Raw genomic sequence first — 15,770 nt, 5'->3', positions numbered from 1 at the left:
TTTGCAGATCTTACGAAAGAATCTGTAGATCTAATGTTTTCCAGAAATGCCATAGCCTTGATCATTTCTCCATTAATTTTATCAGCACCTGCTGATTTTCCAGTTTTTATGTATTTCGAGGCATATTCTACATCACTCCATGTTAAGTATAGCCCGTTGTCAGAGGCAGACTTGCATGAGATAGCACCGGTACTGTCTTTTTGTGTAGGTTGCATGCAATTCACATTTAGCAATTCATCAAAATAAGTCCTCCAAGTCTCTTTGATCTTCTCATCTTCAGTGATCAGATTTTTGTTATCTCTTAGGTATTTGGAGTGTTCTTTATCTCTTTTTCTATTTTTCATCATCCCATATAACATTTTCTTATTACCATTAACATCCTCTTTCAATTCATCACTCCACTTGTTCAACCACTTCTCTCGGTCTTCTGTTACAACTTTGCTTGTTTTTTAGCAACCCTGTATAGTTCCTTATTATGGTCAGTCTGGTCCTTGAAATATTTTCTGAACATGTTGTTCTTGTTCAGGACAGCGATTCTTGTTCTGTCATTCCACCGGTCATGAAGCAATATATCACTCGGCAGATGAGTCACCTGGCCGTGCTATCGCCTTCCGTGCGTGTTCTCCTGACACATTAGACCGTTGATGGCCTATGCTGCAATCATCTGGTGGCAGAAAGTAAGCCAAGGAAAAGTCAGTAGTAGATTAGATAGCCTACAGAGAATGGCATGCATAGCCATAACTGGGGCTATGAGAACTACGCCGACAGAAGCCTTGAATACTTTACTAGACCTCCCATCACTATGCAATTTCATAAAAGGACAGGCTAGAATGAGTTCATATAGATTGGCACAATCAGAGTGCTGAAATGCACAAAGACCCAATCTGGCACACTGTAAAATTAAGAGTAATAACAGAGGAAGTTCTACATATGCCTTCTGATCATATGATACCAAAGTACAACTTTGAAAAGCCATTTGAGACCCAGATAATAAAAGAAGAAGACTGGGATATCAACAAATAGAATACTGAAAAAGAAGATATAGTGTGGGGGACTGATGGCTCAAAGACTGGGGATGGCACGGGAGGAGGGATCAACGGGGGAAGACCTGAGAGATCAATCCAGATGAGCCTGGGCAAACATACTACAGTCTTTCAAGTGGAAGTGATAGCTATCACAACATGTCTTAAAGAAAATCTAAAAATGAACTATGGGAATAAGAACATTTTTATGGACAGCTAAGCGGCCATCACGGCACTAGAAGCAGTCTGGATAATATCCAAAATTGTCTGGTATTGCCATTCACTTCTCCTGAAGCTCTCAAAGTACAACATTGTCAAAATAATATGGGTACCAGGGCATGCAGGTATAGAAGGAAATGAAAAGGCAGATACAGGGGCAGAAACACATTTTGTAGGCCCTGAAGCTGTATGCGGGATTTCCTGTGGACAAGCCCGACACTACATAGGAAAATGTTGGGTACAAAAGAAACAAATGGAGAACTGGAAAAATACTCCAGGATGCAGGCTTGCAAAGAAACTGATAAAAAGACCAAACAAGAAGCATACTAAAGAATTGTTGAAACTCAGCAGAGAAAATATAGGATGGGTAGTAGGACTGTTGACAGGACAGTGCCATCTGAAAAAACACGTACATAGAATTGGAGTAATAAGAGACGATATATGTAGGAATTGCAATGAAGCAGAGGAATCAGCTGAACACATACTTTTCGAATGTGAGGCGCTGGGTAAAATCAGACTCTCCACTCTAGGACTACCAGGTTTAAGATAGAGAAAAAATCCAAGAAGACCCAATAAGAACAACCTGCAGCTTTGTGAAGGGAGCAGGAATATCTAGGTGGGAATGAAGGAAAAATATGGTAGCAAAAGATCTTAAAGGTCGACGCTAATTAGGAACTAATATTTAAAGGCGCCCTGAAGAAAAGATCATCGTATTTTAGAAATTAGCCACGGCTATACTCGAATTCATCCAAAATTCTCCCCTATGATCTTATAAATCTGGATTAATTTCCTGCCCGAAGAGATTACAATCCAACCTCAAAACTCTTGTCTTGTGGATATGAAAAGTGAAGACGACACAGGGTGCTCTTCAAGTAATGATGCAAAAACCTGTAACAACATATCTCGATGCTATGTTGGCTAGTAAGTGTAGGGGTCCTTTTTGATGACTGTGAATGATGGGCTCAATATTATGCGTTGAGAAGGTAGTCTTCGAAAGTTGATTGTTGTGGGGCATAGTTCAAGGAACCAAACTGTGAGGTTGTATACCAACCCAATGAATCGACATGGTGAATAGCTCATTAAAGAGTTCTCTCCGAGTAACCACACTGAAGGCTTAGGATAGAGAAGAATGGCCGAGTATTGAGTACATCTGAGATGCTATCGAGAGTGATCTTCGCACCCTGGACCCTGCTTTGACCAATCTTCATGCATTATAGGAGGTTGTGCTGCTGTCATGGATCAATGTTGCTCCCTAACACCTGCCGATACCTTGTGGATTTCAGGTTGTGCCACATCACTGTCATCATCTGGGCAAAAGGGGGTGCTACAATGCTACTAGCAAGGTATCTCTAATTCAATTTCTCATCAATGCTCTTGGAACCTTCGTGGTTCAGGCAGCAGCACACTGGCTTTTCACCGCTGGGTTCTGTGGTTCAAATCCTGAGCACTCCATCTGAGATTCGTGCTGCAAAATGCAAAGCTGTGACAAGTTTTTGCGGTTTACCCTGTCGTCTTTCATTTAAGCAACACACTCCAGTATCATTTCATTTCATCTGAGTCATTAATCATTTCCCCAGAGGAGTGCGACAGGCTTTGGCAGCCGGAAAAATTCCTATTCTTGCTGCTATATGAGGGCCTCATTAATTCCATTCCTGACTTGGTCAAATGGCTGGAAACAGGCTTTGGATTTTCATGGATTTTCATCAGTGCTCATGTAAGAAAGCTAGCAGGAGTGAAATATATATACGTTTGGGGAAAAGATGGAGAGCAGCGACTTACCATGTAAAACCACATGGATCGAGTACAAATGAAAGAAAAAGATTAAGTCCAAAATTTTCAGCTGTAGCCCGAGTTAGTAAATAATGGTTAGGGGACATGGCATGTTTAATAGCAACCACAAGCGAATCACACTGTTGGCAAGTTTATGGTTGCTATTAAACATGCCATGTTTCTGACCATTATTTACTCCCGAGCCCTTCATATATTGTCAACCTATAGAAAATGTATTATTGGCTTGTAATATTTTCAGAGAGCAAAACTTTCACCATGGAAATATACAGTTTAATTTTTCTGTTTAAGATCTTGGAACCACAGTCTGCCAAAATGTAAGCTTTATCAGAATAATAGAATTAGATCCTGTTAAATGTGCATGGTTCTCGTCCTCCATGCCCTGGTGGTTCTTATGAACTACGTCAGTGAACTTCTAGTGTTCTATTACTTGTTCCAAATCGTTTAACAGTGACTTAGGCCTACGACTCGGTTGCTGTAGACATGTGGACTGTCATATGGGTTTGTGACATCATGCGGAATAGAGGTCTCGCATGCGATTCCACACCAATCCAGACCCCGCTCTCGCATGACACTACGTGGTGGTCAAGCTAATCATTTCATCCCTGATGTAATTGATTCAATTATGCTGACAATAATGGTTTATCATTTACATTAACAGTTTGCAGTATTTACATGTTAATTTGGAGCGCCCAATGACAAATATGTATTAACACATATCTAGGTTAAATTAGCTGGGTGGTCTATAAAAAGGCCCCATTAAAAAGATCCTAGGGAGAACACTGTACGTGATAGTATCTTTCCCAGTCCCTTGCCAGCCAGGCCTCCGTCTCCTCCACTGTTTCAAGCTCCCTCGACAAATCATGGCGAGCCCTGTCTTCTGACAGTTGAGCGTCCCTTTCCTTGACTGTTTCAAAGTCCCTTGTAATGATGCGTGCGCGTGTCTCTCTCTCTCTCTCTCTCTCTCTCAGGTACTGTAGAATCCTTTGAGGGGCCAGGCTTCCTCATTTCAACATCCAACATACAGTAATCTTAGAGGATATAAATAATATAAGGATTATTTAAAAACTCCAACATATTAACAGATGACAGTGATATCCTCAGATTACAGTAAGAATAATAATTATGACATTATTATTATTATTACTATTAGTAGGAAGAGATGAATTACATGTACTTCATTACAACACACTTTATTTTCACACTCCCTTGTTAAACCATTAAGTCTGCTTCAAGTACAAAGAATATTCAGTGTACATATGAGTTAAAGATATTCTATATAAAACGTAGCCTCCTTATATCGTTGATTCCATAACATCCTTCAAAAAGCAGTGCCAGTGACAAAACAATTAGCCTAGTATCCAATTTGAAGAAAACAATAATAAATGACGTATTGCTTTTCTGAGGAAATCCCTCACAGGTAACATTCACATCAACCCTTTCAACCGCTTACATCTGAGCTACTGTTCCGCTCAGAAAGGTAGAGGTGTGTCCCTTTTCTCTCAAGTTGCAAAAACAGCAGCTTATCAAAATGGTTTTTTTTTCCATTCTACTCAGCCGTGAAATTAACCAACACCAAAAAAAAAAAAAAAAAAAAAGCGTGCCTGAGGCCGTGCACTGTGACGTGGGGGCTCATCTTGCTACCTTCATAATGTCGTGTTGTATTTATTTCTAGAAATAACACATCATGTGAACTAGGATATTACCCAAATCATGTTGCAGGTTTGATGATATATAATAGTGTAAGGGTCAGGGTAAACAGGGTGTGACTACATAATCCAAATTCATAAATCAGTAAACTATCAGTCATGCAATCCTTTACATATTGGAAGAGAGAGAGAGAGAGAGAGAGAGAGAGAGGAGTGGGGGTACAAATAAACAGCTCAGTCATCCCCAAAACAGGGAAACCAAGCCTACCAAGAAGTTTTTCGGGAATGACAGAGAAGCAAAATTGAAATCAAGAAACAAGAACACAATACGAGCTAAAGTGATAACACCAGTAGAAACATTTCTTGTACATATTAATACAATAACGATATTCCAAACTATGAATTGCTTGGCAACAAACTGAACAGGGACTCGGAAAAGTTTCAACAACATCAATCACAGAATAAGTATCACTCACAGCTGCGGGTTTATTGCTCTACAATAATAACAAAGTCTTAGGGTGAGTTGCAAGAATAATTATATAATTATTCCTCTGTTACTTGCTGTATCTTTATTTTGTTGGGCTCTGGGAGTTTCAGATTACACATCTAATGCTCCACTAGTTAAATGAGCCTTTAGCAATGAATCTTGGAACTTGGTGAATGATCACTGCCCACTACATCACATTGAAGCTTATTTTTTGATATAGTACAGAAGGTGCTGCATGTAAAGCAATAGAGCACACACATGAACCTGGTAACCATCTGTTGTCAGTATTCATTGCATTGGTTTCGCTTGTTATTGGGAGCAAAAGAGCAAATGGATGAATATGACCAGGATGAAGCAGATATTATTAACCCTAAGCCAAAACTTAGTGAAATTAAAGACCATCTAAACATTATTAAATACATTGAAGATAACAATGATGAAAACTTATCTTCATATTACAAACATTGGAGGCATCTGCATGAGTTAATTATTAAAGAAATTGATGTCAAAGGAAGACAGCAAAATCTCAGCAGTTTCTTCAAATGAATAAGTGTGTCATATGTGGTCAATGAAGGTGTGCGTTGATTGCCATGTTCTGCATTAGTTCTATATTTTGTAGGGCCAAATACTGTATTGCATTATGTCTTGCATACCAAAATAACCTTTGTATTTCTTAAATTTAAAATACTGAACTATAGAGATTCTTTTTAATAAACAGTGTGTTTAAATATGTACCTTGGCTCATTTCATAAGTTATTTTGTTAATCTGGTCTTTCATTAATTTGGACAACCTAGAGCTTCAATTATTCTGGATTAATGAGGTTCTGCTATATGAACAAAATGTTATGTAGTAACAGATTGGAAGTGTAAGAGCTGCTGCATTGAGCCTCATATTTCAATAATGTATGTGTCCTCTGGGACTCACAGCAGGCAAGTTCAGGAATTATTCCCTTGGAATTACTAAGCCAGATCCATTGGGGAAGATTTGCTTCTTTACTATATGTCTTTTTTTAGTAACTTACAAGTTGTCAATGTGAATCTTTCTGTTGGACCTGAGCAAAAGTTCTATCACTAAATTTATTTTAGGTTACCCAGTCAATGGCAGGTGTTGTGAAAGCTATGGATGCTGCCATGAAGTCTATGAATCTTGAGAAGATATCCACTTTAATGGACAAATTTGAGAATCAGTTTGAAGATCTAGATGTTCAGAGTTCATACATGGAGAATGCTATGTCCCAGACTACTACTACTTCTATTCCTCAAGGTGATGTAGAGCATCTGATGCAGCAAGTTGCAGATGAAGCTGGGTGAGTACCAGGCTTATTGTTTGCTTAAAAGATTCATAGTATTGTTGTGTAGTGAGCACATATTGGTTGAATTTGGTGAATGTGAGTGATCTAATGTTGGTGAGCTAGAGGTCGTAACAAGAATTTAATCGGAGGATCAGACTTCACAGGTACATGTTCTAATTTGTGAGAACCAATTTAGAAGTCCAGAAGAAAGCATTGTTTATGCAGTCTTTATTTGATAACTGTGCAGCACCACCACCACTAAAGCCTCGATAAGTAAACACATTGAATCTTGTTCGCTAGCCAGTAAAATCTGTGCGGCTGCTCAGCATCAAATAGCAGTTATAGGAAGCAATTTCTTGTGAAAGTAGGAGACTAAATTCTTACCCACCCCTGTGGGTGGGGGACTCAGACGAAGAACACACCTACATTATCCCCTGCCTGTCGTAAGAGGCGACTAAAAGGGGCGCCCAAGGGATGATTATATTAGAACCATGAAACTCCTTGTGATTAGTACCACCACGCGGGGAACACTATGGGTTGCTTTTCCTTGCGAGTAGTACCGCTATGTTAGGTACAAATAGGTTTGTGATTAGTAGCAAATGAGAGCGCGACGGCTTTTACAGTACCTGTGATTAGTAGCACTGTATGAGTGACTCCATGGGATGACGGAACCCATGGTTCTGGCTTGCCTATGATTAGTACCCACTATATGAGGAACACCACGGGATGGTATGAGTCCCTGTGGTTAGTACACTTAGGTGATTAAGTTTGCGTTGCCTGTCAATGGCGCCGCAATGTGTGAAACACAGTAGGTCTGTAATACATGTGCGAATTTCATCACCTGTGAGTATTACCATAATGTGTGGAATACCGCGAGTCTACGCTACTCGTGATTAGTACCACAACATGACAAATACCATGGTTCTACTTTTCGGCGATAACTACCATTATGAGGGGCCAATGACTTGGATTTTGGACTCCTTTCCACTACAAGCATCATCGATTCAGTATCGCGCTATAGAAGCAGTCCCTTGGTCAGTCCTACTGTTGTTTTACGCCAGCTTCTGTGCATGTGAGGCACTGTGTGTCGGTTCCACTGATTGTTTTAAATTCATACCCATCCATCCATTCGTTCTTCAGCCTCACATTTTGAATTGTAGTCAGTGGAGGATTTTGGGTTTTTAATTTCATTTCATTTTGTCTCATTTTGTACCATTAGGGGCCGATGACCTAGATGTTAGGCCACTTTAAACAACAAACATCAATCAATCAATCAATCAATCAATCAATCAATCAAATTCTTACCTAGCCTTAAAGAAAATTGTCAAAGTGACGTCCCTGTGCTCTCAAACACGTCAGACACCTATTGAACATGCTTGCAGACAATCGGTGAAACTCAGTGTGAGATGTTGGATATGGCTTGTGAAATGTTCTCCTCTAGTTCTTCTGTTGTGTGAGGATTGTCAGCATACACTTTCCCTTTCAATCCCACGTGTATAATAAACACAGGGATTAATATTTGGGGATCTAGCAGGTGATAGATTTAGAGGCACTTCTTTCCACAATAGCTTCTGTTGCATAGAGCTTTACCTATGTTACTACAGTTCGTGTCCTACTTTTTTTGAGAACTGATTCAGTAGTGTGGAAGTTCTTCAGGAAATCTGCAAATGAATTGAAATTGGCGCTCCGTGACAGACGAATACTCCACAGTGTAAGCACTTTCTAATGTAAACATCACTTTTTAAGCAACACTATATAAAAACATTCCTACGGAAAATACACTGTCAAAATAAATATATTAACACTAGAGCTATTACAACTCTTGCCAATGTCAGCAAGGAGACATTTGTCAATTACTCACATTGTTTCCTCGCTCCTCTCAGATGTCAACTTGAGGCAGCAGATAACTCTGTCATGGCTACATGTGATGAGATCACTATGAATAGTCACGCCTACCTTGTACAACTTTAAAATAAAGACCCTGTACAAGGAAACTAGAATGATATACAATTGTTCACGAGTGTAGTCCTGATGTCAATTATAAAGCAAAGCCTCTCTGCCTAGGCTGTAAAGAGTGAACCGGAGAAATTTAATTTGCTCTCGTGCATAGAGACTTCATTCACCAACTATACTGCTCCCGAAGTTGCAAGTATGTTGGCATAACATTATCTTCAGCTACCATTAGTGCATTCATTTCAAATGTTTCACTATGGTGCCATTCTAGGGAAACTACATCACTCAAGTATTTGAATTACTCCACCTGCTCCAATATTCTGTTATTTCTGGCATTGAATCCTTGTGTTTTTTCATAACTAGCCTAAAAAAATCCCACTGAAACATCATAGTGGGCTGAAAGAGTTAGAGAAGCTGTCCAACAGAAAAAATAATTGCATGGAAGAAATGGATGGACACTCCAGAGATTGAAACATACAACAGAGAGAAAAGACAGTGCTGGCAATAGCAGAAGGGAGTAAGCTGGCCAAGGTTCTCTGAAGAAATAGAAAATTAGAAAGTACTGTATTTTATGGTTGATTGAGGATAAGTAGAAAAATGAATTAAAGGACAAATTTAATAAAAAGCGAGAGAACAGTGTCATTGTTGACGAAGAGGGAAGGTATTTCAAAATGACTAAGAATATACCTTTCTGAATTGCTAAATAGTGGGAACAACAGTCCTAGTTGTAGCTCCAACGCAGGCAACATAGCAATCCAAGCAATATAGATGGTTCATTGATCATAATCCATGAGGAACTGTTTTTTACACAAATTGGTCAATAAAATGGTCTTCTACCTATTTACACTGTATAACAATACTCTAGAACAAAATTAGCTGGTAGTGTATTCTTGTAAAGATCTCTCATAACAGAATGTCTAAAAGGTTTTATATATCGCTTCAAGGCCAGTCGTATATTTTTAACAGCTAGTAAGACATAATTAAAAAAAGGAAATTTTATCTGAAACTTGGTGCTATAATTAATTTTATGCATAGTTACAAACATTTAACAACGCCAGGAGATATACATGTACAAGACTGTATATCCCTTTCAGACCGGAAAGAAAACTGGAGGTGCGAATTTTTGTTTGTACGTCAAGAACTGACTAAAATGCTCCTCAATACACATATTAATAGTTTATTTTACAAAATAAAAACTAACATCCGAAAAACAGGACCCACACAATTGTGCGTATCAAAATTCAAAACCTCGTTGTATCACGTACGATGGTGTAGCTTCAAAATGTACGTTCACTAACCAATGTACACACTTCATTGAATATATTCCGGTATTCAGTAAAGCTTCTAGATTAATATAAACGCAGTAAATAAGTACTTACTTTCGGCACTACTGCTTCCTGCCATCTCGCCGATCAACTGTGCTTTTTAAACTCTTCTTCCTTCGCCCTGGCGGTCAAGCGCATACTAAAATCAATTGAAATACACGCCACGTGTCCTGCACAATCACTGCAGTCCAGTGTAGCGCCGAAAAAACATCAAATACGGCCAGGGATAACGAAAATACGAACCCGCACAATTGTGCGTACTCGGTCTGAAAGGGATATAGAACATTTTATGTCTTTTCTAGAATATTATAAAGAGGTATTTAGTCTTTGTTTTTCAACTATCCAAATGTTTTATGATATAATGCAATTGTAAATAACGAACTTATTTTAGAAGGTTCTTTGTTTGTACATACATAAATTATAAATATTTTAATGTAACTAGTTAAATGTCCTTGTTACTTCCTCCTCGGCTGATGATGGCAAATAAAATTGCCAAAACCAGTACCAAAAATGACAATAAAAATGTGACATTTTAATTATTTCACTTTTTTTGTAGTATTGAACAGGTGGAAAACCCTACCCTTATCTTTGACTGCAACGCTTCCTTCACAGCCTTATTCTTTGGGTGGCATGTTATTTATCCAGTTACTAGGGAATGGCTGCTTAGAACACTTCAGTAACACTTATATTAACACACCACAGTTCAAGATGTCACTTCATACATGTTTTACCTTTCTCATTTCGATAATACAGCTGCTTACTTCACTTCTACCACGAGCTGTACCTTTGCTTGACTAGTCACCATCCGCCATCTTACTCATTTTAGGGTTGTCTTTGTTTTCTGTAAACTGTGAAAATCATTTCGTGTAATTCTTTGCCTTATTTCAGTTTGGGCCTTAATGAAATTATTTAGATCTATATTACAAAATGAATAATGATGAAATAACATTTGGGATTAACGTCATATCTGTGACTAATGGTTGACATTTCACCAACATCATTCTTTATAGATCAAGGATCCTATGTTAGATATGAGCTTGATATAAAATAATTTGTGAAGTCATAACATTCCCAGAATATTATCATTATTCATTATCATTATTGAGAATGAGAATTGTTTTGGTAAGATGGTTATTTTGCTTTTGTAAACTGTGGGAATCATTTCTTGTAATTCTTTACTATATTTCAGTCTGGAGTTGAATATGGAGCTACCAGAGGGACAGACAGGAACTATTGGAACATCAACTCAAGTGTCACAAGAGCAAGATGAACTAACACAAAGACTTGCTCGCCTTAGACAAGTATGAAGAGAAACAAAGCAGCTTGGTATAGTGTATTTGTATGAGGACAGCAATGTTGCACATGCTTTCCTTACAGCTTAATTGAGGACTGAAACTCTCATCTGCATATGTTTTTCAAATATCTGGGTTAACTGAGAGATCAAGAGGCGATTCCAGCATTTTTCACCAGCTTTATGCATTCTCTGAATGGTCATATATCATACTGCGTATTGTGATGGATGACAAAAATAAAATGCTAAAATGCTAACCATTAAGAAAACTCTCAACATTTCTTCATTTCCATCATTGTATGATGGTTAAATTTGGATGATTTGTGAAGATCTTGTAAATATTCAAGAAAATATATAAAGGTTAAACAAGTTACTTTGATTTTTATTTATTTTTAAAATGTTTATTAACAAGGTATGGATGGTATGGGTGCCTTATGCAAATTATTATTTTCTGAAAGTCCTGGATTGTAGCATGCAGCATGAGAAAAAATTGTCATTATTAATAGTGTAAGATCAAGCTCAGATATTATAGACATTTATATACAGCTTTTGCTTTTTCCATTCTCAGAACTCTGTTCATGTTCAGTATTTTTATTACCATGTCATTGGATGGATTTTATAATCATGAAAAGTATTTTACCCTTGCTTTTGCAAAATTTGGAATACAACATATTGTATCGTATTCTTCAGTGTTTTTATTGTGAGTTCTTGTGTTATTTATTTTAAAAATGTTGATTAACAAGACAAACATAAGGTATGGATGCTGTATACAGATTACCTGTTATTATATTCTTGTTCACTAATATAAATTAAAATAGAAATGTTCCCTGTGATCTTCAAGCTGACTTAGACATCAGATTTAAGATCATTTTCCGTACTTGTAAACAATATTGAAGGCAATGGTGCTTCTACTCAAGTATGTTTTAGACAAGCTCGTTTTGTCATTGATTTCTAGAATATGGATCTTTAGGTCAGAAATTACCTAATGGTAACTAAAACTATCAACCTTTCATAATAAATTCGTAATCATTGCCTTTGTAACATAAACATTCTCGTTTCAATATTAATACCAAGTTTAGTCTGTTCTGTTTTTAAAAAAGGCAAAATAATCTTTCATAATTTTTTTCCTAACTTGTCATATTTTTAATGTAGAAATGCCCAACAAGACCAGCAGTATTAAGATTTATGCTGAGTACAGTATTAACAGTATAAATTGCCAGGAGAGGTGTAGACTTATCCTCTGTGTGATGGGAATGTGGTGCATATTATCTTGCATGTCAGTGCAAAGATATGCAAATAAAACTTTTTTCTTTTTCCAGCATTTTTTTTTTTCTCCATGAGCATAGATTAGCAAGTCAAACCTCAATGTCTTGAAATCCTACTGGCTGCAAATCCTGTTTTATCACAAGGGGCCTATTCCACAAAAGTATGGTCTTGTGCATTACAAGTTACTAGTGTGGGTTCTTGTAATGTATGGAGTTGTACATTTCTCTTCCACTAAAGATTGAAAGTCTCTTGTATATTACCAGAGAATTGTTACAAGTTTTACAAGTGACGACATATCAATAAACATACGTCATAGCATGAATCAGCTGTTTATCTTCATATTCCATTCGTTGAATTAGGTAATGCTTGCCGCATTTATCATAATATCGTATTTTAAGGTAACTTATGCAGCAAAGATTCAAAGAACTAATATTCCTGTGAATTTCTTAATGCTACGATGTTATTTTTCAGTTTATTTCTTTGATGATAGGAAATTACTTTGTTATTATCACCCATTCTGTTCTTCCGCGATCCTCGCATATGTTCCATGATAGTCTGACATACCTTGGTCTGTCATTAGGAATCAGATGCCACTAATAATGATATTCGGCCGCCAAAATTGTTATATGATATAGATGTTGATTCCCAAAGGGAATCTGAAATATTTGTTCCGAATGAGTAAATTTATAATACCAATATAAATGGTCCGTTATTGGACATTATAAATTTTCCAGTTAGCTTATCCTCTGTGTGATGGGAATGTGGTGCATATTATCTTACATGTCGGTGCAAAGATATGCAAATAAAGCTGTCTTTTTTCCCCAACATTTTTTAGCTGGAAAATTTTATAATGTCCAATAACGGACCATTTATATTGGTATTATAAATTTACTCATTCAGAACAAATATTTCAGATTCCCTTTAGGAATCAACATCTATATCATCTGATGGCCAAGCAGGCATCAATTTTTGGTAATGAGATAAATTCTCTCATAGTGTATTGGCACTGCCGGTGGCTACAATTAGCCTACGCAGTGGCCTCCTCGATATGCACTAGCCAACGTCTTGGTAGGTGTGCTAGGTACCAACTGATGAGCCTAGCACACGGGGCGAAAAGCTGGCAACCAGGAATGAGTTAGCTGGAAAATTTATAATGTCCAATAACGGACCATTTATATTGGTATTAAACTTAATTGTTACGAAATTGCAAACTCTGCATGAATTCTTAAAATGATGTCGAGAGAAACGAAGTTGTTCATTTTGAAGGAAATAGAAGGAAAGATATTCGTTTCGGTGCAGAATCTGAAAAAACAAAACAAAATAAATGGTTAGATGGAAATATTTGACTTGGGAAAAGCTCATGGAGCTTTTGAGGGCAAAAGTTGGACGTATGTAAAAGATATTCTGCTCATTAATGATTCCAGGAATGTCCTTCTTGGAACATGTTTGTTCAGTATTTTCAGACCAACGAACAATTTGAGGAAATTTTATATCATTTATTGCAGCTACCACAGAATGTATTCCTACAGACTGAAGATTTTGCCATCCCATGCTTATCTGCAATACCATGGTACTAACCACCATTCCCTAGCCAATGTAGTGTTTGTTAGTAACTGTTGTTTAGCAGAGAGAGATTTATTTCTGTTCGTAGGATGTTTTAACCTACGCCCAATATCTATCAAAAGTTCTTCCACTTGTATTGTGCTTAACCTAAAACGTTCATTGTATTTAAATACAGTGTACCGGGCGAGTTGGCCGTGCGCGTAGAGGCGCGCGGCTGTGAGCTTGCATCCGGGAGATAGTAGGTTCGAATCCCACTATCGGCAGCCCTGAAAATGGTTTTCCGTGGTTTCCCATTTTCACACCAGGCAAATGCTGGGGCTGTACCTTAATTAAGGCCACGGCTGCTTCCTTCCAACTCCTAGGCCTTTCCTATCCCATCGTCGCCATAAGACCTATCTGTGTCGGTGCGACGTAAAGCCCCTAGCAAAAATAAATAAATAAATACAGTGTTAAACTGGAAGTTTATTCTTTCCCTGTACAAACGGTAGTTTTCATTTTCATCACCATCACTATCACTACTCCTAGACCACATATTTATCAAAATGTATCTGAAATGAGCATATTTAAATAGCACTAGCACATTTATATATTATTGTCCTTTCACTGGTAGAGAATACTTCTCAATTCACTAGTACTTTCGTTGAACACACCCACAAAAATTCACTGGTAATTTGTAAGTATGGAGTAGGAAAGTACAACTGTAGAAAATTCTTTTGTGGAACAGAAACTCTGGTATTTGTACTAGTTACTAAAGAATTTACTTGTGATGTACAAGACCATACTTTTGTGGAATGGGCCCCAGCGAGGAATAATAATCCGAACAAAGCTTTTATTTGGTTGGGTTTGTGAGTGATGCATTTCTCTCTCTCTCTCTCTCAAAATTACACTACATTTTAGTTATATACCAGTTTGTGCTGTTCATTTAAGCAGTAATCATGTCCTCAGTGAAGAAATGATAAAATACATCAGATGATGAATTCAAAGGAGTGCCAATGTTGGACATCCTTGTACATACTTTTGGTAGTTGACAAGGCATATTTTTCCATTTAGTAGTTTTATCCTTGCCTAAAATTAGATTATCACTCCTTCCATCATTAATTTCAATATCACACAACTGAGCACCCGTTATGGTCATTTTCTGTTTCAATTGCCTCTTGACTGTCTGCAAATACTAAATCAATTAGTATAAAGTTCTTGTTCCAAATCCCAGTCCATTATGCTCCTGCGAATGACAAAAGAACTCGTCCCGCACATTACGTGTGCATGCCTTCACGGAAGGCGAGTTTCCTAGCCTGTGCATTTTGGCATAAATGTCTGGCGGTCATCTGAGAATTTGCGTTACGAAAGTGTAACTCTTGCAGGCTGTGATGTAAGGTATGGGTTGATGGTCGTACAGTGTCATCTAGCAACCGTGCTGGCTGTATCTTATGGCTGGTGGTCATCTGAAATTAGAAGCCAATGACGGATGGCCATGACTGAGAGACATATTTATGATAATTTGATTTTTGCAAAGGGAAAAGTGGTTTTTGATCTGCATTTGTTAAATTCGAACCTTAATTCAATATTTGATTCGACTTCTTGCAACGGCCTCAACATTTATTTTACTATCCAATACAAACATAAAAGGAGCACGAGAATTACCTTGGCTATGCCAGTGCAAAGTGGTTGTATCACTTGTAGGCAAGGTAATATCTTCTCCCTCTTCTTCATTTTCAAAGGAAAGTTTACCGTCACTTTCACCACTTGCCCTATCGTTGCTATCCAAATAGTTGTCATCTAAATCAATGAGATGAAGAATAATTTCATCATCCAAACGAGCGCCCTTAGCCATTATGTATGGAAGAAAATAAAATGAAATATTGGTGCAAACTGTGGCACATACCTGGAACCTACTGACATCTATAAAGTGATCATA

General features: G+C 37.6%; 1 protein-coding gene across 1 annotated transcript in view; it reads left to right on the top strand.

Moving 5' to 3' along the window:
- Chmp1 (charged multivesicular body protein 1) overlaps positions 1-11,270 on the top strand; it is a 76,437-nt gene extending 65,167 nt beyond the window's left edge. Inside the window, exons 3-4 of the mRNA XM_067134887.2 lie at positions 6,252-6,472; positions 10,925-11,270. Of these exons, the coding sequence (XP_066990988.1) occupies positions 6,252-6,472; positions 10,925-11,042 (339 nt within the window). The 3' untranslated portion in view covers positions 11,043-11,270. The remainder of the gene's footprint in view (positions 1-6,251; positions 6,473-10,924) is intronic.
- Positions 11,271-15,770: the final 4,500 nt, after the last annotated feature.

This window comes from Anabrus simplex, chromosome 1 (assembly GCF_040414725.1).
Source record: "Anabrus simplex isolate iqAnaSimp1 chromosome 1, ASM4041472v1, whole genome shotgun sequence".
NCBI classification, from domain to species: Eukaryota; Metazoa; Arthropoda; class Insecta; order Orthoptera; family Tettigoniidae; genus Anabrus; species Anabrus simplex.
Note: the sequence above shows the minus strand (reverse complement) of the source record. Positions and strands in the feature narration are given on the sequence as shown.